General features: G+C 35.0%; 1 protein-coding gene and 1 long non-coding RNA gene across 4 annotated transcripts in view; both read left to right on the forward strand.

Annotated features, from left to right (window-relative positions):
* The first annotated feature begins 222 nt into the window (after positions 1–222).
* Positions 223–6,289, forward strand: LOC138705692 (uncharacterized). The gene is made up of 3 exons (XR_011333730.1): positions 223–300; positions 2,353–2,404; positions 5,099–6,289. It is a non-coding gene; the product is annotated as an uncharacterized lncRNA (long non-coding RNA).
* A 5,808-nt stretch (positions 6,290–12,097) lies between these two features.
* LOC138706469 (uncharacterized) overlaps positions 12,098–27,418 on the forward strand; it is a 46,693-nt gene continuing 31,372 nt past the window's right edge. Inside the window, exons 1-2 of one of the 3 annotated variants that reach the window (XM_069835798.1) lie at positions 12,098–12,294; positions 23,670–23,745. In XM_069835798.1, the coding sequence (XP_069691899.1) occupies positions 12,169–12,294; positions 23,670–23,745 (202 nt within the window). In that variant the 5' untranslated portion in view covers positions 12,098–12,168. The remainder of the gene's footprint in view (positions 12,295–23,669; positions 23,746–27,418) is intronic. The other 2 variants (XM_069835797.1, XM_069835796.1) reach the window with 2 other exon arrangements.

Here is a 27,418-nt window from a genome sequence, read left to right on the forward strand (position 1 = left end):
GTTTAATGTTGTACTTGAATGATAGAAACGGATTGGTGTTTTCTTTTCCTCTTCGTTCCCTTCAGATAGTTGAGTGGCTGAGTTTTCAACTCTGATCGTAGGATTGATTATTTCGGCTTTCTGTATTTCTATTTATAGCTATGGTATCGGTATTACGATTGCTTCTACCAGAAGTAATAATATTCATATTATTCTGCATTATCAATTTTAAATTTGTTTTACAGTGCTCGAAGACTAGCTTCGATGACCAATATCAGAATGGGGATACAACAAAAAGGTCCGATGGAGAAGATGCTCTTGGTATTTACAATTAACACTACCTATATTACTGTTCTTCCTCTCAACTTCAGTCGAAGAATCTGCTTCGCCTTCACATTACCTCTTATTTACAACAATTTTCCTGTTTTCTTTTACCTTTGCCTGTTGGATTCGAATGTTACTTTACCTTTTTTTACCTTCAAAGTGACATATTACGAATAAATTTCGCAAAATTATTTAATTTTTATTATAAACCCCACAGTTGTCAACCATAATTCAGAGTTGCAGAAATTCGCACGGCGTCCGACAGATGTAATTTCGTTTTTGAGCAGTTAATGTTAATTTATCATACCAGCGTTGGAATTTTTGTTGAAACATTTTGAAAATATTAATATACATTATGTAATTTATCATTCATTCATAATGATCTGCCCAAGGGTAGGTCATTGACTTGCTTTATTCATGTTTTAATTTATGAAGCCTATATGTAACTGTGTAAGTTTATTTAACAGACTCTCCTAAGTCCTGACTTAGTACCTGCATATGTATTTTTCAAACGGATTTAAAGGCGTCAAATTTATTTAATCAGTTTTGTCATTTTTCTCATAACTTGTCATTTGGCCAGTTTGGAATCCACCTCTTCAATTTACAGAATATTTAACTCCTCAGAACTTATAATATACAGGTAGTTATTACAATAATAATCTTATGAATGGACACAGCTATACTACAATTTTAATTATACTACAAATATTTACGTAATTCCTTTCGGTGATAAATTACCAAAACCATCATATAACATTTTTATCTAAGCAAATATGAGGTGTATATTCAATATTTGACGTTATTTAAATACTAACTCTATAAACAAAATTTAAACGTGTATCACAATGAAAAACCCTGCCTCACAGAGCAAATCTGAAAGCATATTGAACTCAGCATGACAAGACACTTAGAGTCAGTTAATTCAGTTATTGTGAAAGAGAGGAAAGTTTTATTTTGTAGACCACTGCAATTAGTGATTCCTAATAACAAAATAAAACACCGATTTAAAATATATATTATTTTAATGTACCGAAATACATATGATATTTCCATGCACATATTTTGCGTCATCATGCGATGAAAGAATAATGGAACGGAGAAAAATTCTCTCCGGCGCCGGGATTTGAACCCGGGTTTTCAGCTCTACGTGCTGATGCTTTATCCACTAAGCCACACCGGATACCACCCCGGCGTCGGACAGAATCGTCTCGGACTAAGCTCCAACTCTTGGGTTCCCTCTAGTGGCCGCCCTCTGCACTACGTCATAGATGTCTATGAACGTAGGACCGAAGTCCACACATGTGCTGAGGTGCACTCGTTATGAGTGACTAGTTGGCTGGGATCCGACGGAATAAGCGCCGTCTGAAATCACGCACCGATTTAAAAGCTTATTTTAGAGCAGCAGAATGTATTCAATTAAAATTAAGAATACGTCGAAGGTTTTGATTGTGACAGTGTAATTAAGAATATGAGTCCGCCGCTACAGTGAAATGTTTTGATTGAACTGCTTGTGTTGTCCATGCTGCTGACACAGGCTTCACCTGTGCGACACAATTAGAGTCAATACTTAGGCATTGCCCACGGTTCACTTAAAGAAAGTAATTCTTGTAAAATCTACAAAATTATTATTAATACATAATCATTTCAACACCATAAACTTCACAGTAGAATTTAGAGAACTGTTCGGACTCGTAAAGAATCCCTCTGTCCTGTTTTAAAACAGTCAATGTCTCTATGTCCTTTTGTTGGTTAATTTAAAACATTATGCTTCTTTATCCTATTAGGGTTCATTGATAATATGTCATCGTGCCAATTACTTTTATTTATTCTCGTATTTTAATTTATATAAAATATTTTAAAATAGTCATCAATGTCCTACACTATTCACTTGATGGAAGAGAGTAAGACCAGTACGGTAACTATTCTTAGAATTTTCATTTCAATTTTTTCAATTTTCCTTCTATCAGATTTATTTAAGACGCAATTTTCCGAATCATAAATTACTTCAGTATCACTCTATGTTTCAAGTAATTATTGTTCCCTTTTCAGATGACTTCGTGTTAAATTCTAAGGAGGATAAAACTACATTTACTGACCCTTCGTAAGTACAATATTTTTAAAAGCTCTCTCGTATTTTAACATAGCTATTCTCAGTGTGTGGAAAATATGGGGCATTAAAAGCTCAACTGGGTGGGAGTATAATGCCTGTAGAATATTTAAATTATAAAAAATCTACTATATTTCTGTCAGTCACAGTAACATTACAATTCTTTGTCACTCAGAATTACTTCGTCCAAAAATTACTTTGAAGTACAATATTTATGTTAAGACAGTTTTCAATGAGCAAGCAACCGAGTAAGACGTGATGACCGCGAGCCTGCTTACTTAGCAAAGTACAGTAGTATACGGAAGCCGTTTCATAGTGAGTAATAAGTGAGGTGAAAGATCTGTGGAGAATGGATACCACAAGTCTAAAGGCGACCATCGATAGTATTAATAAAAAATTGGAAGATCTACAAAAGGAAAACAATATTTTAAAAAAGAAGGTGAAATATTTAGAAGAAGAGAAAAGGAGGAACAATTTAATTTTCTTTGGTATTGAAGAACAGTCTATGGACACGTATGAAGTGATAGTAAATGTGTGCTGGGAATGGTTAGGCATTGACATTAGGACTGGTTAAGTGAAAGAGGTGTACAGAATGGGGCATGGGGAAAATAGGCCCATATTGGTCCGACTAGCAAATCGGATGATTAAAGAGAAAATCATGGATTGTAAGAAAGCATTGAAAGACTCGAACATTAGTATAGATGAAGATTTTGAATACGAGGTGAGGTGTATAAGGTAGGTGTTAGTGTCGTTTATGAAAGCAGCTAGGAGTAACGGACATTACGCAAAATTAATTAAGGACAAATTGAAAATTAACGGTGAGTTATTTGATATTGAATTTTGTTTGGAAAACTTGAATGCGTCGGAAAATGGAGAGAATATTGACGAAAGTAAAAGATTAGAGATAAAGGAGAGAGTTAGAAAGATTGTTAATAATAGTGGAAGAAATAGAAAAGGTAAAGTTGCGGAAAACATGAGGGCAGTGACTCAGGAGATGGCGAGGGAAGAATGTCGAAAGAATCCATCGTCAGCAAATTCCACTCAGGCGGTGAACTCTAAGGCAGCGGCTGCACCATCTAGTAGACGACCAGTAATGACGTCACCCCAAGGCCAAGCCAGCGGAACAAGCATAGTATCAGATGGCAACAGAAGTGGAGAAAGGCAGAAGGAGAGAGAGAGGAATGCTGAACCGACGAAAGAAGAGACTGGTGAGCGAGGAAATAAGTGCGGGGAATAGAAGGAGAAGTAGTGAGTGTGTAAAGCGTGCCAGGAGTGAGAAAAGAGGGGGCAATAGTGGAGAAAACCATGTCTATAATCTGAGGAAATGCATCAGTGGGCTGAAATAATAGTAGGTTAGCTAGGTAATGAATAAATGGAAATGAGCTGTTGTACTTTTCTCAGTGATAAATAGTGTTATAAATAAAGTGAAGGCAATGTTGCTAGGATACGAGCGCTAATGTGTTGTGTGAGAAGAGTTTAGACAGTGAATATAGTAATAGTTCAAGTTTTCAGTGAAATAGTCAACAAGGGTTAGGTCTTATATATTAAATAAGTTATATGTAATGTTATTTAAAGTATTCAGTTAGTTATGAAGGTAGGAATTACTTTTAAGGGAACTGAGAATAAGAGAAGGGAAGTAGAATAGTAGTGGATAAACTAAAAGGATGGTCAAGTGAAAGTGAAGGGACATGAAAGACATAGCAAGAAAAGGTTTCAAGTGTCAAAATACGTCTTGTTTAAAGTTGTAAATAGTGCAAGTAAGGGAATGCTGGCCCGAATACATAAATGTGAAGGGCCAGCAGATTTTGAGAAATATATATCATATCATATCATATCATATCATATCATATCATATCATATCATATCATATCATATTGACATGTAATAATAAAGTATCAAGATTTATGTTAAGAAGATATTACAATCTATCATTAATACATTATAAATGCAATTCATAGAAAAAATTATATAATTTCCTCTATTTAAAAAAAGAACATAATGCCTGTCATGGTATAAAGTTACCGATTATATTGCAGTAGTAGTTAAAAAATTATGGTTTATTTAACGACGCTCGCAACTGCCGAGGTTATATAAACGTCCTCGGTGTGCCGGAATTTTGTCCCGCAGGAGTTCTTTACTGTCGTAATTTTCATTGGTGTTGCGTCATCCACTTCACAGTTCTACCCACAGTCTAGTAATAGTCACGAAGCTTGAGTTGTTGAGGGTACTACGAACAATAGACTGTACCGGTACTATTTCGCATTGTCTGCGATGAGGCGATAGTGGCGATCCTAGTGGTTGGCAACTATCTATGGATGCAACTCATATTTTTATGAAGCACCTTTTCTCGTAGCTTTGGGGCTGTATTGTTTACTACAAATAAAAAAACAGCCACTGTAATTACAAAATATGGCTACTCCGAGATTTTCAATATGGGAAATTTATGAAACAATAACTGTTCTATTACGTAGTACAAGATTTCAATGATCATCGCTAGGAGCACTGATTTACAGCATTGTTGCCATTACTTATCGAGTGCCCTACTAATTTAGAAAACTTTATTTATATTCCATTTTACTTCGTGTAGTTCTTTACGCACATCTTTTCAACACCTAAGTACTTATATTACATATCTCTACATTCATTGCAAGTAAAATATAACAAAATAAATATTTGGTACTGTTACAGTATTCCACGTATTCCCGTACTCAACATACCAGGAAGAAATCCTCTGTCTCACACTATAAGCAAAACAGGCAAAATACGTCGCACCTAGTAACATTTCCTTAGGAACTGGGTAGAAGAAAACATCATTCACATATTTACGGACTGCAGTTGCACATGCACTGGAATTACAAGAAACCGAATCATCGAAATTATAATGGAATTATTCAAGTTCACAGCTATGAGAAGTAATCAACATTTTTTTTTACGGAATATAAACACTATGTCCACTTGGTAATGTCCATTTATTGGTATTATGGAAACATGGACAGCGGATGAATGAAAGTATAGAAAGACGTTACGAATTTATGCACCAATTCAATATGTCCATTATTTGAATTCCCACGAAATGAAGTAGTCCAAATAAACTGTCCATAATTCTTGAAGTCCATTTGATAACAAAATGTTTTATAATACTAATGAATACACACAGGTACAATAATGCGTGAAGTAAAAATATATTTTCTTATAATGTCCCACTTATCTTGACCACTCAATATAACTTTGCACGCAAGCACCAAATGAAAACTTCTTTCATACAAAAGATATACAACTAAAAGGAGGAAATAATACTGATGGAGAGGCAACCTTGTAGCGTAATTTGAGGCGTTCAGAGTTAAAGTGGATCAAGTCCATGAGACTAGTTTTGAGATAATAGGACTTAAAGTTAACTTGCTCTAGTGGATTATCTAATTTCACTAGCAATAATTTTATTGCTGCATTCCAAAATTCTATATTTATAAAATATAAACAATTGTGATGTTAATTGATGCAACGCTTTGGTGACTTGATCCACTATGGCTCAGAACATCGTTTATTTTTTTATTTTATTAGGTTATTTTACGACGCTTTATTAACATCTCAGGTTATTTAGCGTCTGAATGAGATGAAGGTGATTATGCTGGTGAAATGGGTCCGAGGTCCAGCACCGAAAGTTACCCAGCATTTGCTCATATTGGGTTGAGGGAAAACCCCGGAAAAAACCTCAATCAGGTAACTTGCCCCGACCGGGAATCGAACCCGGGCCACCTGGTTTCGCGGCCAGATGCGCTGAGCGTTACTCCACAGGTGTGGACCCAGAACATCGTGAACAAATAATCTGAGCCAAAAGTGACTGGTGTCACCTACCGGCGAATGCTTGGAATTAAGACTTACTGCTGGAAAAGATTCAACTTCAGATAATCAAAAAATTGAATCAAACTCAATTTATGAAAATTCGTGACTTGATCCACTTTAGCTATGAACGCCTCATTTATTAATGAGATACGACTACTAACATTGTTTCTTTAAATGACACTATGTATTTATTATTTCAATTAAGCTCGTCAATACCTTTCCAAAAATGTATCACAGTGGATCATTCTAATAAACAGAACGTTAATAAACGGAATGTTATTCGATGCCTTGACGGCATGGTTCCTGTGTATAGTACATAAAAAGAAAGTGGTTTGACTTTATGTTCGTGTAAACAATACGTAGTAGGCCTACATTGCAGATACCCAGGGTCGTGAAACCCATTCCACGTAGCTTTGGTTTACAGTAAACACATGCAACCAAATGTAGCACAGACCATTCACTCAGTCATCAGTGTACAGCGGAATAAAACCAAAGCTTGGTTTAATGGTATTAAATTGGGCTAACCGTCTATACTTATCCAGTTTATATTTGAATTTAAACATTAATATTACTGTAAAACCTCCCAAAATAGACTTCAATATACACAGAAAACAAACAGCTACTACACATGCCATCGATAACAATTCCACCCATCCCACAACACACAAAGTCAGCAAATTTAGGTACCTTATTGACCATTTACTTATGATACCCGTGAACAAGATTAACTACAAAAAAGAACTCAATTATATTCAAAACCTTGCAAAAGAAAATGGCTATGAAAAACACTTAATTAATAAACTACTTAAAAACAGAAAAGCCATATTACTAAAGAAAAAACATACTACATTAGAACCAGAAAATGTAAAACCGAACAAAAAATGGCAAACCATGACTTATTTCGGGAAAATTTTTAATCAAATCAATAATTTTTTCAAAAAACAAAATATCAACATAGCCTTCAAAACCAAAAATAAGCTTCATAACATAATCCCCAATAGAACCAATATTGATGAACCCCCCTTAAATAGTGGTATATACCAATTACAATGTAAAAACTGCACCAAAACATATATCGGTCAAACACGCCGTAATTTCAAAATAAGATATAAAGAACACGTAACAGATTACAAATACAATAGAAACAAGTCGAAATATGCCCATCACTTGATAGAAGAAGGACACGAATTATGTAATATAAAAGATACACTAAAAGTTATAAAAGTCATTAATAGCCCCTTAATAGACATCGCAGAGCAATTTTATATCGCAAAGAATTTCAATGAAGGAAAACAACTTTTAAACGAACAAATAGTTAATCCCAATAATCCACTATTCAATTTATTTAAATTAATCTCGGAAAATCGGACATCATCCCATAATATTACATCACATCTCCCTACCCCCGCATCATTTCCGGTTCCGCCAGATGTTCATTAAAAATAAGAACTATTGTGAGCACCGAACGATTCTCAGTAACAGCCTGACCAACGTCGAGCACACAACACGTCCAACCAATGTAAGTAAGTTAATAATTTCAATCAATGAATTTAACTATTGTATATCCATATACGTAACAACAACATTTATGTTCGCAGTGTAAAAGGCTTAACTGAAAATCGTATGGTGACAATGCTGAACTTGTAACATCCAACTTTGGAAAAAACCCAAGAGAACAATAACAAGTATCAATGAAACTGATATTACGCAACATTTCATCGTGGTACAGTGCTTCGACTTGTGTAAGTGAAACAACATCAATCCTTGGTATGTTAATATATAACAAACAGAATTTTAACATTTTAATACGTGCAATACAGTGCAACCCAAAAACATTTTAACAAATATAGGAACTATATGTGATAACAACTTCAAGATAACCATAATGTTACATAAAACAAGGGACTTTTATTGTAGATATAGTAAATTAGTATAGATTTTAATCATCAGTAACAAGTAAGTGTTTTAATTTATATATTATTTTGTAAATGATATGTCATCAAAGGTACATACCATATATTTCACACACATAATGTGTATCTATTTGATCATGCAATAAGGAAATTCCATACATTTTAAAATGGCACATAAGTGCCGAAAACGTTAATGTTTAAATTCAAATATAAACTAGATAAGTATAGACGGTTAGCCCAATTTAATATTATTATATTACAACTTGCTTATAGGAGAATCATACAAAATGCAAATAAAATAAATAAAATAATCTTTACGTAGATCCTTCGCCCAACAGTACATATATAAGTTACTGTCGAATCCCGGCCACCAAGTCACTAAATTGAGTGCGCTGATTTTATGATAGTTGACTTAATATATGTCAACATATATGTCGAACATGGAGTAAAGCCACAAAGGGAAAAACACTAGAGAAGGGGAATTCGATCCGGTGTTGGGGATTGAACTAGCGCGTAGCTCAGTGGTTAGAGCGCTTGGTACGTAAAACCAACAACCCGGGTTCGACCCCTGGCGTAGGAGCAAATTTTTCTCCTCTAATAACCATTGTTACCATGACAGATAATTTCTGTAGGACTAAAAACTTAAAAAAAAAATAATCTTTATGTAGATTCTTCGCCCAACAATGCATATAGATATACTGTGGAATCCTGGCCACCAAGTCACTCAATTGAATGCGCTCATTGTTTACTTAATTTATGTCAACATATATATATATATATATATATATATATATATATATCGAACATGAATTAAGGCCACAAAGGGAAAAAGACTAGAGGAAGGGAATTTGATCCGTTTCTCGGGATTGAACTTGGGCGTAGCTGAGTGGTTAGAGCGCTTGGTAAGTAAAACCAAGAAGTCGGTTTCGATCCCCATCGCAGGAGCAAATTTTTCTCCTCTAATAACCAAAATAAAGAGTATTTTTGCATCGAAACCAAAGAGTACTTTTCTTATTGGTCACTACAATGAACTCTACTGTAACATTTCTGGAACAAGAAAAATTAACTATAACCAATGTCTTATAAGTACATTCCGTTTTACTATAGAATTAGATAACAAAAAATATTTGCATTCTGGTATAATATAAATGATATAACTGTATAGACTGAAGGGTCAACAGAGTACATTAATAGTAATTTATAGTATAGGAGTGTAAAGTTATATTTTATCCGTGAGTGGAAAGTTTAGGCCCCTAGGCGAAGCCGAGGTTGATAATTTCCACGAGCATATAAAATCGAGCAGAAACGTATATTCTATTATCCATGTGCTAAAAAGGATAAATGTTCATCTTCCTTCTTGCTTAAAAAATTCCCTTGTGCAGACGCTTATATTTCCCTATTTTGACTATGCTGACATTTTACTTACTGACCTTTCCAGCGACAACAAAACGAAATTCAACGTGCTCATAATTTGTGTGTACGTTTTGTAAGCAATGTTCGTAAATATGATCATATTACCCCATTCCTGAAAGCAATAAATTGGCTTAAACTAGATAAGAAAAGAAATTTATATTCACTTCTCTTTCTCTTCGAAATCTTGAACTCTTGTATTCCTTCGTACCTGTCGTCTCGCTTCACTTACCTTTCTTCCCACCTTAATCTGAACATACGCTATTGTCATGAAACAATACTAACAATACCATCCCATCGCACTTCCTCATACTCATCCTCTTTCACGACAGCCCTGCCAAGACTCTGGAATTCGCTACCTGCTAGCAGCAGGGACTGTCGAAATTGAATTCAAACGCAAACTTACTAGGCACTTGGCATAATTGAGACTCGTTCAGACATGGTTTCTTGTAAATAGTTCTCTTAATCTATCACAAATATTTCAATATTCTGGTAATTTCATCACGATAGAATTTTGTTATTCTAGGTTTAATTTATAATTCATTAAATACAAAAAATGTTCTTTGTTCTTAACTTCTATGATAAATAGTCTAGCTTTCATTAATCAGGTAATCTTTTCGTACTTTTATCTTTATTGTAATTGAAGAGTCCACTGCAAGAATGATGGATGTCATTTGGGATACATTTTGCAGGAGAAGCAATTGAAAGTTTGAAATGCTTAGCGCTCAAAGCTTAACTGTGATTTTCCGATCATTACTGGACAATGACTATCAGTGTTAATGCCACATAACTCTCTATGTACATTCTATATGTCTTAAGCTATGCATTGACACTCTTCGTTCATTTTCGACAAGAAAGTGACATCCATCATTCTTGCAGTGGACTCTTCAATTGTAAATTTAATATTAATCGTAATTTTATTCTTATTTACTCTCAGGATAGAAATGTCACATACAAAGAAATACACTTAACATGATATCACTTCTTGTTGTTTATTCAATTAGAATAAATACAATAACAGAAAATTCTATCATTAAGAAAATGATAGAACATACACGCCACCGGCGTGGCTCGGTCGAATAGGCGCCTGCCTGCCGGTCTGAAGTTGCGTTCGGGCGCGGGTTCGATCCCCGCTTGGGCTGATTACCTGGTTTGGTTTTTTCCGAGGTTTTCCCGAACCGTAATGTGAATGCAAGGTAATCTATGGCGAATCCTCTGCCTCATCTCGCCAAATATCATCCCGCTATCACTAATCTCATCGACGCTAAATAACCTAGTAGTTGATACAGCGTCGTTAAATAACCAACTAAATTAAAAACATACACACTTTCGTCATAATTTCAGTCGCAGACAATGCGCACGCATTGTCTACCGGTCTTCGTGTTCAGTCAACAGCATCAGTCTCCTCTACCAACGTCACAATAAATAATCAATCCCACTCTCACTTCTCCGATCTTCACTTGTCAGCGTACGTTTCCAGGGTGTCAGCCAAGTGCTCGTTTTCTCGCGGCTTCTTTAGCTACTTCTTGCGCTGGTTCGGTTCCTTAGGCCTACACTTGTGGGTATCGGTATCTTGGGTCCATGATCTTGCATGGAGCGGATTCCCTGTTTCTCCAGATAGTCCTCTATCTTCAGGTTATCCGTGCTCTCAACTTCCACAGAACGCCAGAGTTTCTGGAACTCATCGTACACAGGCAGGGCTGCTGTCTTGTTTTTGTAGAACACAATCTTCTTCTTGTCAATCGGTCGCGAGATGTATAATGATATCATTCTGCAAAGCCTTGAGGGTTTTATCACAATGTAGCAATGTAACGTCTTCCAACAGAATTCCTTCAGAACTATTCAAGTAGTATTAGTAGTAGTATTTATTTATTTAACCTGGTAGAGATAAGGCCGTCAGGCCTTCTCTGCCCCTCTACCAGGAGATTCCAACTACAATATCAACAATAAAATTACAATTAGTATTAAATTTACAATTACAATTACAAATAATATTACAGTTAGTATTAAATTTACAATTACAATAAAATCAAAATAAAAAAAATAAAATCAAGTCGTGCTGCTTCAACAAACGCTGTAGTTCCGGTATTAGGCCAATATTTGGAATTTCAAAAATAAAATATTTCCTCCAAAGCCAATGTTTGAGGAAATGTCGACCTTGGCGGCTAAAAGCACCTCGTGTGTAAGGGCCCTAATAGTGAATCTACAATTAGGCAGTGGGGAAGAGAAGAGAAACAAGGTCAAGAAGTCACGTTGTCTACAGAGTATGACAAAAAAAACAGCACGACACATCCACAAGAACATAACGTGTGATTTTTACAAACTCTTTCGCAATAGTTTCATTACCATCATATCCCCTACATGACATGTCTTCTCCACTGAGCATGTAATTCAACATTGTCTCTTCTTTATCAACTTCGAGCGACGATACTGTTAAGCGGCTTTTGACTCAACCTGTTAAGCTAAAGTACTCCTGTCCTTGTCTTAAAGATTTCTGCACGAATATGGCGTAGTTAATTTGTACTGTATAAAAGGAAGAAGTGTGCAGCAGTTGGAGTCACTTCAAGATTTTACCTTCTCAGAGGTGTTTTAGAAATGGTGAAACAAAGAGCGCTGTTGGCAGTGATGCTGACAATTTACGTTATTGTCTGTGCATACGCAGATGTTGGTATACATATTTCAACTGAAGACGACCATATTCCATCTAAACTTCATCCTAAGGTAAGTACTAGACATGAACAAAACTAACTGCTGCTCTCGCTCGCTGTATCCGTTGCACTTGTCTTTCGAATCTCGTCTCGTAACTCTCGTGTGCTTTGAGTCTCGCTCATAATTCTCGAAATAGCATTTGGTCGGCGTGGAAAGATTTCGTAACTTTGAATAGCATACATCACTGAAATAAATAACATTATAAATGTTTAATTGAGACAAAAAGACAAAACAGAACAGTATAGTAATTATCAAAATGTTCGGTTCTATTATATGATATTAACTATAGTTATATAAATCGAAAAAAAAAAATTCTCAAATAAATTTTCATTTCTAAGAAACATAAAACATAACGTTAAATAAAGCGTTAATATATATATATATTTTTTTTTTGCTTGAGATTGTACACTTGATCTCAAACATACGAAAAGAAAATTCCCAGTCTTTTAATAAGGGTTTAGTAATTAAATAAAGATTGGGGAACGAATTACTATACACTGAAAGGTAGGGACGATGTTTAAAATAGGGTACTTGAATGTTTATACGTATATAACAGTTATCAAAACAGATAAAAGTTTAGTCTAGTATAAACAACTGCGAAGGTTCAAGGCTGCTTGACGTTCCAGAGTTGATCATTTCCGAATTCCCGAAGTCTTGAAACACTCAGAAGTAGTCTTTACCTCAACGACGCGACGTATATAACATTGTCGTGCGGGTTTTCGACTTTGCGGGCGCTGTTTGTCTTGCTTTCTCGATCTTTGTTCAACTAGAGTAAGTACGTTTCTGTAGTACAATTTATGAGGTGCTTATAACTAGAGAGTCCGGATTTATATACACTATAAAGTAATGTTGCTACTTCGTATATACGCCCCCATACACGTCTGATATAAGATATTTCTGAATACTTAGCTGTGGTATTGGAAACAATGTATATTATGTCCAATCACAGAAGCCTTTAAAAAGACAAGACAAATTTAGCTACAGTGTATCTTGATAACTACTGTAACGATAACTTGCACACGTAATGGCCTACATAGGCGACTCCTTGCCTCATTCAGGTATTATTAATTTGTTAGATCAAGACTGGAAGATTTAAACTACGTGACGTTGTAAACCACGCTTTCTCAACCGTTTTGTTACCCAAACAGAGTTGATGTCAATTTTAGCTCATAGTGCATATAAATCCGAGCTCTACTTATAATAATTAAACTCTGCCTATTTAACTACGTCTATAGGGACAACTATTGAGTAAAGGAGTACCAAATTCGCTATACAGGGTGGAAGTGACATAACTGTACAGATCAGGTCTGGGTGTTATTAACTCAATTGAGGTATTGCTGACTACCCGTCAATTCCTCACTCCATCTTCCCCGCCAGAGACAATTATGTATCGAATTGTTATGAGTAGATCTGAAGGAAAAGTTTGCTTTGTGACTGATTGTATAAGGCAGAGATGGGCATCATGCCTCACTTGAGAATTTGTGCCTCACTGACCATCACAGACCTTATCGCTCTGAGTAACATCATCTTCACAGTCCCCGTTCCTCCCTCACGTAACTCCTAGGCGTGGACAGGTTCTATATCAGTTTCATGAGCAATATCAGTGGTGGCATAATAGCATTACCAAAGCAGTGTGTACGCGTTAGAAAACGATTATTTCATGAGAAATGGGAGGAGTTTTTTTTTTTTTTTGCTGTTTAGAAGGGGAGAACATATAATGTATGTTATGCTCGAAAATCCTATTAGGCATTAATACATTTAATATAGCCTACAACGACATTACTCCTTATGTCATAAAGAACATGCTGAATTAGAAGGTAACACAAATTAAATGTTATTTTTCGTACTATTCCGAAGAAAATTTATGATCTTAACATTTGCATAGTATACTAAATACGACATTATACCTTAAACACGCTGCATTAAAAGGTAGACTACGAGGAATTAAATGTTGTTTGTACGTATTATTTCCAAAAGAAATTTATAAAAAAAATATCAAATGTGCGTAGAAAACGAAATATGATTTTCTGAAATTATTTGAGGTCGAGAATGTGCAAATCTATTAAGTAATCTTGAGAAACGCCAGAATATTCAAGAAAATAAACATAGACAACGTGATGGAATATTATTGGCTTGTTACGCAATTTCTCGCCTGTGATTTAAATCAATTCAGCTACGGATAATCAGTAAAGAGGTTTATGATTAAAGCTGCCGAGTTAATTTGCCAAATTGAATAAAAGTTTTCGAGTCTCTCACGTTAACCAAGCGCTTTCCTAATAATTCACCACTGACCGCCTTAGCAATTACGATAAGGTGACGCAGGTCACAGCAGTTTATATTTCCCATCCTACTCTGCAGTCTCCTCTTCTAGTAAACAAACTATTTCAAATCGAGTGCCTCACGTAACCGAAAATTGTGCCCATGTATGATATAAGGCATGCATCCTAGCTTTCGGTTCTGGCTGGTCGCTTAAAATCCACCACTGAAGCTGAGTGCCTGACTGTGTGCATATTTATAAAGCGGAGTAAGGGAAAAGAACATGGATGGGAGTATCTCTTTTTCTTTTTCCTTCCCCTTTAAGCCCAGAACTGGTACAGTTGAAGTAGGCAATAGAATACATTAAAATAAATGAAAAATCTATTATGCGTTTTTTAATTAAAAGCATAATTAATTATAAAATTAGGTTGAACGTCTGCTTAGCTTGGCAACAGCGCATCGCCGAGCAGCATCCGTCCCTTTGCCACTGTACGTTATTACGACGCTACCGGAATGCAACTGATAGCTTCGTTATCGCTCAGCGACTGATAGGATAAGAAGCTCTCACATATAAACTACGCGACCGCTACAAAGATGTTTGGAAGATGTCTTCTGATTATGATGTCATCATTGCTTATTAGTATCTCAGAAGGAAGAAAGGGCGGAGCTATTGGATGAAGCCGTATCTTAGGAACATCATCAATAGAGCCGCTTTTGTTTGCGCCCAAGAACTGAAAAATGACGAAAAAAAAGTTTATTTTATCGAATGTCTAGTATTTTATTGTAAAAGTAATTATTCAGAATACATAATGTTATTTATCTACATCCGTGACGTGAAAGCGGTTTTCAAGATTCCTATATTTTAAGAAGCATAATCGAAATAGAATATTTTACCACAGTCTGCAAATTCCTTTTAAGTTAACATCACTTACAAATAACACGGACAAATTAAATTAAATGTAATTTTAGAACTCGTCTACATTTTTTTTAATCCAACAAACAAATTATATACTGTAATTAATATTTGATTAGATTATGTTCAATATATAATTTTATTTTATTAGCTACAGTATGTAACATTTTGGATTTAGATTTCATCTTTTACATTATGTAGTATATGAGTATGATATTGAAAACTTCCAAAATGTCACACTTCCAACCCTTAACTTAATATTTAGGTCTCTGTATTCTGTATGTTATAATTTAATTTATCTTTGGGCCTAGACGTAGATGAGAGGATAATGTAAAAATGGATGTTAATGTTATGCTTTATTTAACGACGCTCGCAACTGCAGAGGTTATATCAGCGTCGCCGGATGTGCCGGAATTTTGTCCCACAGGAGTTCTTTTACATGCCAGTAAATGTACTGACATGAGCCTGTCGCATTTATGCACACTTAAATGCCATCGACCTGGCCCGGGATCGAACCCGCAACCTTGGGCATAGAAGGCAAGCGATATACCAACTCGCCAACCAGGTCGACTATAAAAATGGATTTGAGGGAGTTGGGATATGATGGTAGAGATTGGATTAATCTTTCTCAGGATCGGGACCGATGTCGGGCTTATGTGTGAGTAAAATTTGTAACTTTTCTCCTATCTAATGGGTTTTTATGATATTTAACATAGTAGTTACAGGTAGCATAAATGTTATATATACAAACTGTGATTACGTTGGTATAAGGTGAACTACCCCTTATAGGGATACAAGTAGACAAAATTAGTATAGTTTCCCTTACGTAACAGATTTTTATGAATTTTACACAGTAGTTACATTAAGGATACATGTTTGTATATAAACTCTGATTACGTTGGTATAAGGTGAACTACCCCTTATACGGGTGCAATTAGACAAAATTAGTATCTTTTCCCCTATGTAACAGATTTTTTATGAATTTTACACAGTAGTTACATTTAGGACACATGTTTTGTATATAAACTCTGATTACGTTGTAGAGGGGGAACTATCTCTTATGGGGGGCGGGGTGCAATTAGACAAAATTAGTATCGTATCTTTACTCCTAGCTAACCAATATTTATGAAATTTCACACAGTAGTTACATTTGGGATATAGGTTTTGTATACAAACTTTGATTACATTGGTATAAGGGGGACTACCCCTTATGGGGGTGCAATTAAACAAAGTTAGTAACTTTCATCCTATCTAACAGATTATTATGAAATTTTACATAGTAGTTACATTTAGGATATATGTTTTGTGTACAACTTCTGGTTACGATGGTATAAGGGGAACTATCCTTTATAGGGGGTGCAATTAGACAAAATTAGTATCTTGTCTTTACTCCTATCTAACCGATTTTTATGAACTTTTACACAGTACATAGTTACATTTAGGATATATGTTTCGTATACAAGCTCTGCTTACGTTGGTATAAGGGGAACTACCCATTATAGGGGGTGCAATTAGACAAAATTAGTATATTTTCTCCTATCTAACAGATTTTTATGAAATTTTACACAGTTACATTTAGGATACATCTTTTGTATACAAACTCTGATTACGTTGGTATAAGGGGAACTACCACTTACAAGAGGGTGCAATTAGACAAAATTTGTAACTTTTCTCCTATGAACTTTTCTCGAATCACCAGAGCTTCCATCGAAACCCCACTTATACGTAATTTCTAAATTTAAAATTTCCCGATCTCTTGCTACGTGTTGAACTGCACGCTGAACTTCTAGCAATAGATGAGCGGTGTGGTCGAGAAGACTCTGCAATTTAACCTCCCCAATAGTTTGTTATTTTCATTTTTTTCAGATAACATCCTTTTTTTGCTTCAATATTTTATTGTAAGACGGATATGTGTCGCAATTTCTATCTTTTGCCCCCATTCTCAATTTTATATACTGGAATTTAGTTAACTTATTATCCACAATCAATGCCAGGGTCTCGTTCGCAGTGTACGGACGCATACTCATTTTCGATGGATTTGTTCTTTTCATTACTCTTAATGAGCGGGGACTTGTAACTGCAGCTTTTTTAATTATATGTGCAAGATTTCTTTTCCCTTTTATCGTGAAACTTGTTTGAGTGGCAAATGCAAGTTCCTCAGGGCCGTGTCTATCTACTAAGTCAGTGATGTCAACGAGAGCGCAAGCGTGCCACATCGCTCGTATGCGCTGTTCAGAGCACGTACGGCACGCAAGTACAGGGACATCATTTTATTTTTACTTCAATTTTTATTGTACCCGAGTTTTTGAATGTACTTCACTCCCACCCCTTCTACTAAGGAAGTTCCAACTCCACACAGAACCAAGACCGCAGATAGTAAGCAGTACTGAGTTACTGAGTATAGTACGTTCCAGAAATATGTTCGCGTTTTCCAGTGACGAAAGAGCTTTCAATATTGAACCATATTTTCGCACAGGTACTGTCCGTTTGCCTACGTCGCATCCCGATTTCCCCCACCTGCTTCTGCTCGCCCCTCTGTAATAGCTGGGCTGTCTTTGCTCTTTTCTGAAAACATTAATTTCTCGTAGGAATTGGAAGTTTACGTAATATTATACGGCTGTTTAATTTAACTTAAATAAAAGGGCCTCGTTAAGTAATTAACTGTCACGTGATTTCCTCCCTTTCTACAATCCTGCGGCATAACCACTTGGACGGACAGTAGATAGCATGTCTGAGTAATTTTATATTTTCGGGTCGGGCAGAAGTGAAGATTGAATTTACAGTACGTAGAGTAGGTACAGAATTATTTCAACATGAGTTACTATTACGAAGGACGAAACTGGCAATTGGAATTAGATGCAATAGTCTATAGTGCGATAATATGCACAAAAGAACTGAAGCCTGTATCGAAATGAACGGCCACCATTTTCAAAATTGTGTTTAAATATTCATATTATGATTATTTTTCAATTTAACGTCTTTCTCTATATTGTACGCTAATGTGCTGTAGACAGTATAATATACACCGCATAATGAATACGTTCGCATGGATAACTCACTTCGTGAGTAAAAACACTTATTCTTAATACAGTACTGTACTTTGATTAAAGAAAAACCTAATGAAAATTATTAAACTCAAAATCGCGATATTTCCTAGTTTACGTAAATGGATGAACTACTTTTCTTCCTTCCTATACCTAGTAGAGTGATTTGTGTTTTACGCCAGTATCATCGAACTCCAGTCTTGGAGGGGGGAACAAGCGGTGTTTCCGGTTCTCTAAAGGTATAGACAGGTTAATATTAAAAATGTCAGTAAAAATAAAATGATGTCCCTGAACAAGCCACTGATGAACTCAAGGGTTGTACATTACACATTGATGAAGAAGTCGTTCAGTAAGTTTTAGACTGACTGGATTCCTAACTTCTTATGAGTGAAAGAGGTGAAAATGTTCTTTGATATATGGAAAGCAGTTAGTTACGAAGAAGAGCAATGTGAAACGCCTGAAATTATTAATTGATGTACATAATGATGTATTGAATTTTTTTGTTTTATTGACATTAAATAGTAATAAATATATGTTTAATGCACAAAAAGAGTATGATGCTAATAGCGTAGACACGTTATGAATTCTGCCTAAAAATTGTGAAGATATATGTCGTTCATAGATTTTCAGTTTGGCAATGGTCCTTACCATTGTGATGTCCTTTGGTTAAGCTAGGAAAAGTTCTTTCCAGGTTCTTTGAATTGTGTGAACAGAGTCAAGTTGGAAGTTTGGTTTGCTTGGTTATATATCCAGAGTACGAATATTTGAGACTCACATTATTTATATATTTGGCAGTAAGCACGTATGTGAGAAATTCTCCTCACTTATGAACCTCACAAAACCAAGACTAATACCAAGATTATCAGAAGATAATATGCGTGCTATGCTACGTTATGCAGCATGAAGCATAATTTCGCCGGACATAAGAAGGTTGGTGTCGTGTAAAACTATAAGAAACACTTCTGTATTAGACGAGAAGTCAGGAATTTAAATTTGTTTCTAGAAATGTGCTGTCGATATAATAAGTACATTATTAAGTATACAACAATTACATAGCATTTAATTAGGTAGGCCTCATTATCTAAAACCTCTAAGATAAAAATATACTATGTTTATTATTTGTTGCAGTCCTATTATTTCATTTTTCCTTATGCACAATGTTCTGTAATTTCTTTCACTTCTGTATTGGTAAGTTTAAAACAGGAACACAGTATTTTTATGCTAGTTGGATTATTAGATAATTATATAAAAATCAATTATATTCTAGCTATTACCTGAAACTATATAAGTTAAGGAGAAGCTATGTTTACTATTTATTGTAGCCTACTATTTTATAATTCTTTACATTTATTAGATAGGTACACTCTACAAAACATGTTCTGATTTCTTGTTGTCTTGTATGAATGTAACACGTTATCCATTATTTAAAAACAGTTTAATTCATTTTGCAGTGACAGGCCAGTAGACTTGATTTTGGTCACTCCTTCTTGTTCTCTGCTGCTGCCTGCAGAATAGGTTCATTGCAAGCAGTGGGCGCTTGATCGCACGCAGAACCGTCCACATGCTCTTGACCTTGACATCGCTGTACTAAGTTCTTCGTTCGTCTTCTCTTCGTTCTTTCGGTCGATGCATGGAAGCCTTTAACAGTTCTCTTTCTTCCTGTGTGTGGTTGATGATGGCTTTTCACATGTGTTTCTTCTTTAAGCCACTCAAAATTACGTTTTACAAAGTTCGTCTTATTTCTGCCTCTTGCCCTCCACCGACTTAACAATTTGTTAGAAAAGAGGAAAATTTTACTGCATATTTCCTCTTCCTTAATTTTAGGAACTCTCGATGTTATGAAGTCCACCATTTGCTTCTTTACATCAATAGTATTTGCTTTAGAAAGAAGACTTCCTTTTAAAAGGAATCCAAACATGTCCATTCGCGTCACTATCTCACTCATACCTGGCAACGTAAAACATAAAAAATAGTTAACTTCCGAAGACCCACGCACATTAAGAGAGGTCTTATTACATAGATATGCGTGTAATGAAGAATATTAAACAATTTTTAGCCCGGAAGAAAGGGGGTTACTTTTGTTTCATCCTGTTGAATTTAGTTCTAAACTCGCTGAGACGCATTTTCTCCCTTCATTCAAAAATTAATTGTATTATAGTGATAAGATGTTGATAAAAATATTACATAACTTACCTGAAGGACCAGCAGCCATGATGCCACTCAAATATTCACAACATACTACAGTAAGCACTTGCTATAAGAACACTAAAAACCAACTGAAAGTGCTGACAATCAGCGACTGAGGGCTGTGTACTGGTTGTTCATTTCAAAGTGTGTCATGACGTCACTGCTGTGAGTCAGCGATTTGAAGCGAGTTTCAGCTTTTTATGTCAGAGAAGTTGCCTATTATTCAAAGCGTTCACTCTGCACTTGAGAATGTGTACGGTATAACTTGAACGTCGTAGCAATAGATGGCGGTCTGTACGGTCTGTGTGCTACCATAGCCTCTTTCAAACTGAATTTTGCGCGGGCAAATCGTACGCAGGATATTTGTTATCATCGGTAACGGCAACATTCCACAACACAAATCAAATGCTCCGTGTCCATTTTGACTGTCGAAGTTAATGTCAATAAATACTCGTACGTAAGTAATCGTCTTAACCCTCTCCACATTCCCGACAGTAATAAAAAAAACTCACCTTAGTACGTGTTTCCAAACAGTTCACATTCCTGCCACTACCGGCGTTCACGTACGTATCGGTAAGTACACTTCAGAATGAACGCCGTACTTGCCAGGCAACTTCTCTGGCACATAGGTAATACGCTTCTGCGGAAGTGTAGGAAGATTGAATTGTCTAGGCTCGTCGGCTAGGCACATGACGGCATACAGCGAGCCATGAGACACTTTGAACTGAACACGCAGTATATTTTGCTCCGTTGAACGGTGTTGTTATTGCTCTCTTATCTCCTCTGATTCTATTAAAAGACACTTCGAAGTGCTACGCAACTACGTCAGTGTTTTACAATTTGAGCAAGTTGAGTTTTAGGGTAAATGTCTCTGTAACAGTAAGAAATAGACCACTGTGTGGTGGGGTGAACACTCAAATATTGCTAAAGGTCCATTTTTCTGCTAAATAAAAATTTCCAAAAGTAATTTTTACACTTCCTTCTTAATCCCAAAATCATTCATTAATGTTAGGTAAGAATAATTATTAACAAAAATTGTAGGGCCTACAGTCTTGGGCCGAAATTAGAGCTACCGGTATGCCTCATACCAGATTCGGGACTACACTTAGGTTCAAATCAATAAGAGAGAAGTAGCATAACTTCTTTTGTTTATTTTTGTAGCAATATATTAATAATATAATACATATTCCTAATTATGTTTATGTCTAAAACTTTGAAATATTCATAATTAGGTGAAACTTGTTTGATAGCTACATGCTTATTTTAAAAAATTAATTATTCTCTTATTAAATTAGTCGGGGGAACAGAACAGCGTTTGTTATACTTCCCCAACCTATTATTCCATACTGAATAACCAAATGGAAAAGTTAAATAAATAGACCGCATTATGTTACATATCGAAGGCAATCGTAGCTGGTAACATTTAAATGCCAATTATTTTTTTTTAACAAATGCTAGGAACTGCCAAGCGTCGCCAGTGTACCGAAATTTTGTTCCGCAGGAGTTCTTTTACATGCCAGTAAATCTAATGACCTTACCCTGTCGCATTTAAGCACACTTAAATGCTATCTGCCTAGTCTGGGATCAAACAAGCAACCTCTGGCATTTATGGCCAGCACTCTACCGACTGCGCCACCCAGGCTGATGTCAATTTTCTTAATTTAGACTTAAGATGAACTATATAAATTTCTCAAAGTAAATTTTGGTCCATTATAATGGCTAAATATTTCACCAGGTCAAATGTAAGAATTTTAGGGCATAAGCAAAGACAATAATTTCCGGTATTTTGAAGTTATTTTCACTTGCAGGAAGTCCTGTTTTATCTGTTTTAAAGATAAGGGTACAACGGCTGTTTTGTTAATATTTAGAGACAGAAGTTTTCCATCTAATTTTTAACAATATTGTAACTTCTATTATTGTAATTAGATATCCCAGTTTGTACCAATAAAGATTAAAACAGTATCATCAGCATAAGAGTTAATATTTCTTTCAATTTTATCTGGGCTTATTAATTATAAATCGTTAATATGTATAATTAAAACAGAGGTACTAAGACAGTTCCTTGAGGGATGCCAGCATTAACAGCTTTAAGATAACTGCAGTTATCTTCAATTTTAGTCAGCTGAAAGAAGAAAGATACTGCTCCCTTTTTTTTTTTTAAGCAGTGGCTCATTATAAGTTTACCACTTTGTACTTTATTAAAATCTTTGCTTATAACCGATGGAAGAAAGAAATAACCTACTGAGACCAACTACTCAAGAGTGATAGCTTTTCTCTTTCCTGTGTTCAGATAAGTAGCTGTGTTATGTGGATAGCGTTTGTTTTCCAGTTGTCTTCTTCATAAAAACTAAAATAGTAATGCCTTTATTTTTACATACTACAACTAAACTTAAGAGAAGTTAGTAAGCGGTGGTGTTTCTCCGTTACTTAAATCATAATTTTTTATGTCACCGGTCACACTAAGACCCTGCGATAAGGAAACAAGCAATCTCTCTTGGGAACTCTCCGTTATTACCGTTAATAGGCTCATGTCTACTCATTGAGCTACCGTGGCTATCTTACATTAATACGAGGAACTTAAGTACCTACGTAAACCAAAATAAACATAAATAACTCGACAACTTCAAGAACAGTGCAATGTAATTTTTATGCGGTACTTAGTTTTCATAATTAATTTCTGTTCAGATGTATTCCGAAATTGGAATAGCTTTCAAGGCTTAATATTTGAAGTTAATAATGATAATGATAATTATATTATATTATTTCTGATCTTTAGAAGGACATTCTCTCTTTATTATCCCTAAGAAACGACCACATCACATCTGAAAAATATTATGCCAAAGATTTTTAGCTCCCCTTACCAATGCATCATTATCAATTAATTTTAAGCTCAGGAAATTTCAATGTAATGACAAGCATGGTAAATATCAAGGATGACTCTCAGTTCTAAAGCAAAAAATGTTAATGTCTTCTGTTTTCCGTTCCAGCGCTTGAAAGCCGATTGTCATGAGGAGAAACTAAAGGACACAACAGAGATAAGTGCAGATAAAGAAGATGTACTTGGTAATTTGCATAACTCATCACTGCTATTATCTTATGATTCTAATTATTAATCCGTGGAATTCCTGTGGTGTCTGAGAAAACATTTTGTTATAGATGCCCAATGTATGTAGCCTTCTGCAAACTTTACCTAGGTAATGCAGTAGTTTCCTGTGAAAAATAATGAAATTGTATCAGAAATTTTGATATAATAAGGCAAACTAATCTCAACATCGTTTTTCTCACCAGCATGATCACTTTAAAATACTGCACTCTAAAGTGTGTACAGTACATATCCAATTTTTAGTTACACCATCTCCATTCGTTATCAACCATCAATTACATCGTAAGATCTTCAAAGTCCGTTCCGCTCACTCAAAAATAAAAGACACCTTCCAATCATCTCCTTGGTCGACCAATATCTCTCCTGCCCATGGGTCTGTACATTATAGCTGATCTTGTTATCTTTGATTGTTCCATTCTTAAAATATGGTCTGATTCAATTATTTTTCCTCTCTTTTATTATATAATTTGAGTTAAAATGTGTTCGTCGGATTGTAAGGTTACTCATTTCATCTCTTCCATTATATCCAGTTACATATCGTAAACACAATTGAAGCGGTGAGATCAATAACCATTCAAATCCATTTACGCAAGTTTCGAGAAAAATGCAAAAAAAATATATATATATATTTCTTACCTAATTATTGTTTTTTGCACGTAATATTTCTGGTTGTTTTAGAGATCAAGACAAAGTAGTATACCAACTTTTAAAGTCGTAACACTTGTGGAAATACCCAAAATTTAATTTCGAATTTGTAAAAAATGAATGACCAGATGTGAACTTGAATGGTTATTGATCTCACCGCTTCAATTCGGCGATCTATATGCTTATTTTTTGTGTTCTATTAAGTGCCCAGGTTTCACATTCATATAACAGTGTCGGAGTGGCCATTGTGTGTATGTATTTATTTACGCTGCAAGTGGGCAAGCACCCGGTGGCAGTGGTATACACAATATAAACAATACACAAAAAAAAAATGATAAGCAATACACAATATATTTAAAATACACAATACAATTATACAATACACAATACAATTTTATACACAATATAATAAGAATACACAATACAATAAGAATACACAATACAATAAGAATACACAATATAATTTAACACACTAATAATAAAACATAAATAAAATACCTAATTTTACATTACAATCTACATAATTATGTATAGGCCCTACATAAGTTTCAATAGTATTTCACTTTATCCTCATCTCACTCACTGTAGTGGCACTATGACGCATTTCACTGACACTTTAGCACACATTTCACCGACACACTATAACACATTTCACTGACACTATAGAACACATTTCATTGACGCTATAAATTATCACTGATCGGAACTATTCACTGCACTGTAAAACCATAACTCCACTGACTCACCTCGCTTCACTGATACAACAGTTCAAATGAGTCAAATAATTACACCCTTATGCATACTGTACTTATAAACACAACTACATTTAAATTAAATATTTCTAGTCTAAGGCCCTCTTATACGCTATTTTTAAATAATTTACAATTCAAACCAAGGAAGTAACTCGTCAGGCTAAATAAATACATGTCACCTTAAAAAATTAAATGTTAAATGTCACCTTAATTTTAATTTGCACTTTATACACAACTTTTTAAATTATTCTTGAAACTCCTTAAGGAAGGACAGCCCTCAAAGGCCGCTGCAGGTAGGTCATTCCAATCATTTATAGTTCTATTTAAAAATGAGAATTTACCTACATCCGTTTTCTGTTTCCTACATTTGATTTTAAAATCATGATCGTTCCTACCATAGTACGTTGGCTTTTCTAACCGAGCCGTTATATCTACCCATGCTTTCTGACCTAGATGTGCTCTATACAATGATGTTATTCTAGTTTCCTACGTCTGTTTTCCAAAGTTTCCCATTTAAGTTCTTTTATCGTATCGTTTCCATCTTCTCTTTTACCTTTAACAAATTTAGCTACCCTATACTGGATTCTTTCTAAGGAATTTATCTGATATATTCTATAGGGATCCCAACATGTAGTTTCGTATTCCATTAACGGTCGCACTAACGTTAGATATGCTATTTCCCTCGATTTGGGGCTAGCCTTTCTCAAGATTCTCATAATAAAGTGAAGTGCCCTCCATGCTTTACCCGCAATATTATCAACATGCTCTCGCCAAGAAAGTTTGGAGTTTAAATACACTCCTAGGTATTTACAACATTGTACTTGCGGAATTACAACACCACCGAATTCGTAATTAAACATAGTTTCCTCTCGGGTTTTACAAAATGTTATTGATTTACTTTTAGAACCATTTATTTTCATCCTATGCATTAACGCCCAGTTATAAATTTTATTCAAGTCTGTTTGAATAGCATCTACATCTGAATTATTTCTAATCTTTCTATAGATAATGCAGTCGTCTGCAAATAGCCTCAAATTTGATGTAATATTCTGGCATATGTCATTTACGTATATTATAAAGAGTAATGGAAACAGAACGCTGCCCTGTGGCACCCCTGAACTTATATTTCCAATTTCCGATATTTCATTACCTACTCTAACTCTCTGGGTTCTACCTTTTAAGAATTCTTGGATCCATAGCACCACTCTTTTATCTATTCCTAGCCTACTTAACTTATCTATTAATATGTCATGTTGCACCAAATAAAATGCTTTCGAAAAATCAATCACAACTGCATCGATTCTTCCGCCTCTATCTACCTCTTCAGCTAGATCCTGAACCAGCGACATAATTTGACTATCACTTGAGAAGCCTTCCCTAAAACCATGCTGGAGGTAGTAAAACCAGCCTTTCGCATTTAGAACATGACGAATATAATCCGATATCAAATGCTCCATGACTTTACATAGACAGATGTAAGGCTAATCGGTCTGTAGTTTCCGACATCTAATTTATTTCCACCTTTATGTATCTTTACCACTATAGCTGATTTCCAGTCACATGGAATAGCTGCATTGTTTATGGAAACATGAAATATACGCATTAAGTATGGAATTATGGCCTCGGAACCTAATTTAAGAATCTCTGTAGCAATACTATCTGGTCCTCTAGACTTCCGACTTTTTAATTTCGTAAGTCTCTCTCTAACCCCTTTGGAAGTTATTTTGAAAGTCGAATTTGGTTCACATTCACGATCTGTGACACAACCACTCCTATCAGCGGGATTATTATTATTATTATTATTATTATTATTATTATTATTATTATTATTATTGAAAACCGAAATGAAACAGGAATTTAATAAGTCGGCCTTTTCTTTGTCATCAGTTATATTTTCTCCGTTTTGATTTCGTAAAAGCACTACTCCTTCATTTTTTCCTCTTCTCCTACGTACATAATTATAAAACTATCTCCAATTGTTACTTTCATCTTCTTTTAAAATGAATTTTAGAAAATTTTCCTGAGCTATCCTTTTTTCACACTCAAGTTTCTTAATTAATTTCACATATTTTTCCCAATGCTCATGGCTTTGTTTACGTTTACTAAATGAGCGCCTTGTCTTTTTCTTTAAGTAGCGAATATAATTAGTGTAATATTCTGGGTCCGGATTTTTCTTAATTATTTTAGAAGCTACACATTTTACTAATGCCTCGAAAATTATACTCTTAAATTTATG

Source organism: Periplaneta americana, chromosome 9 (genome assembly GCF_040183065.1).
Source record: "Periplaneta americana isolate PAMFEO1 chromosome 9, P.americana_PAMFEO1_priV1, whole genome shotgun sequence".
Classification (NCBI taxonomy): Eukaryota; Metazoa; Arthropoda; class Insecta; order Blattodea; family Blattidae; genus Periplaneta; species Periplaneta americana.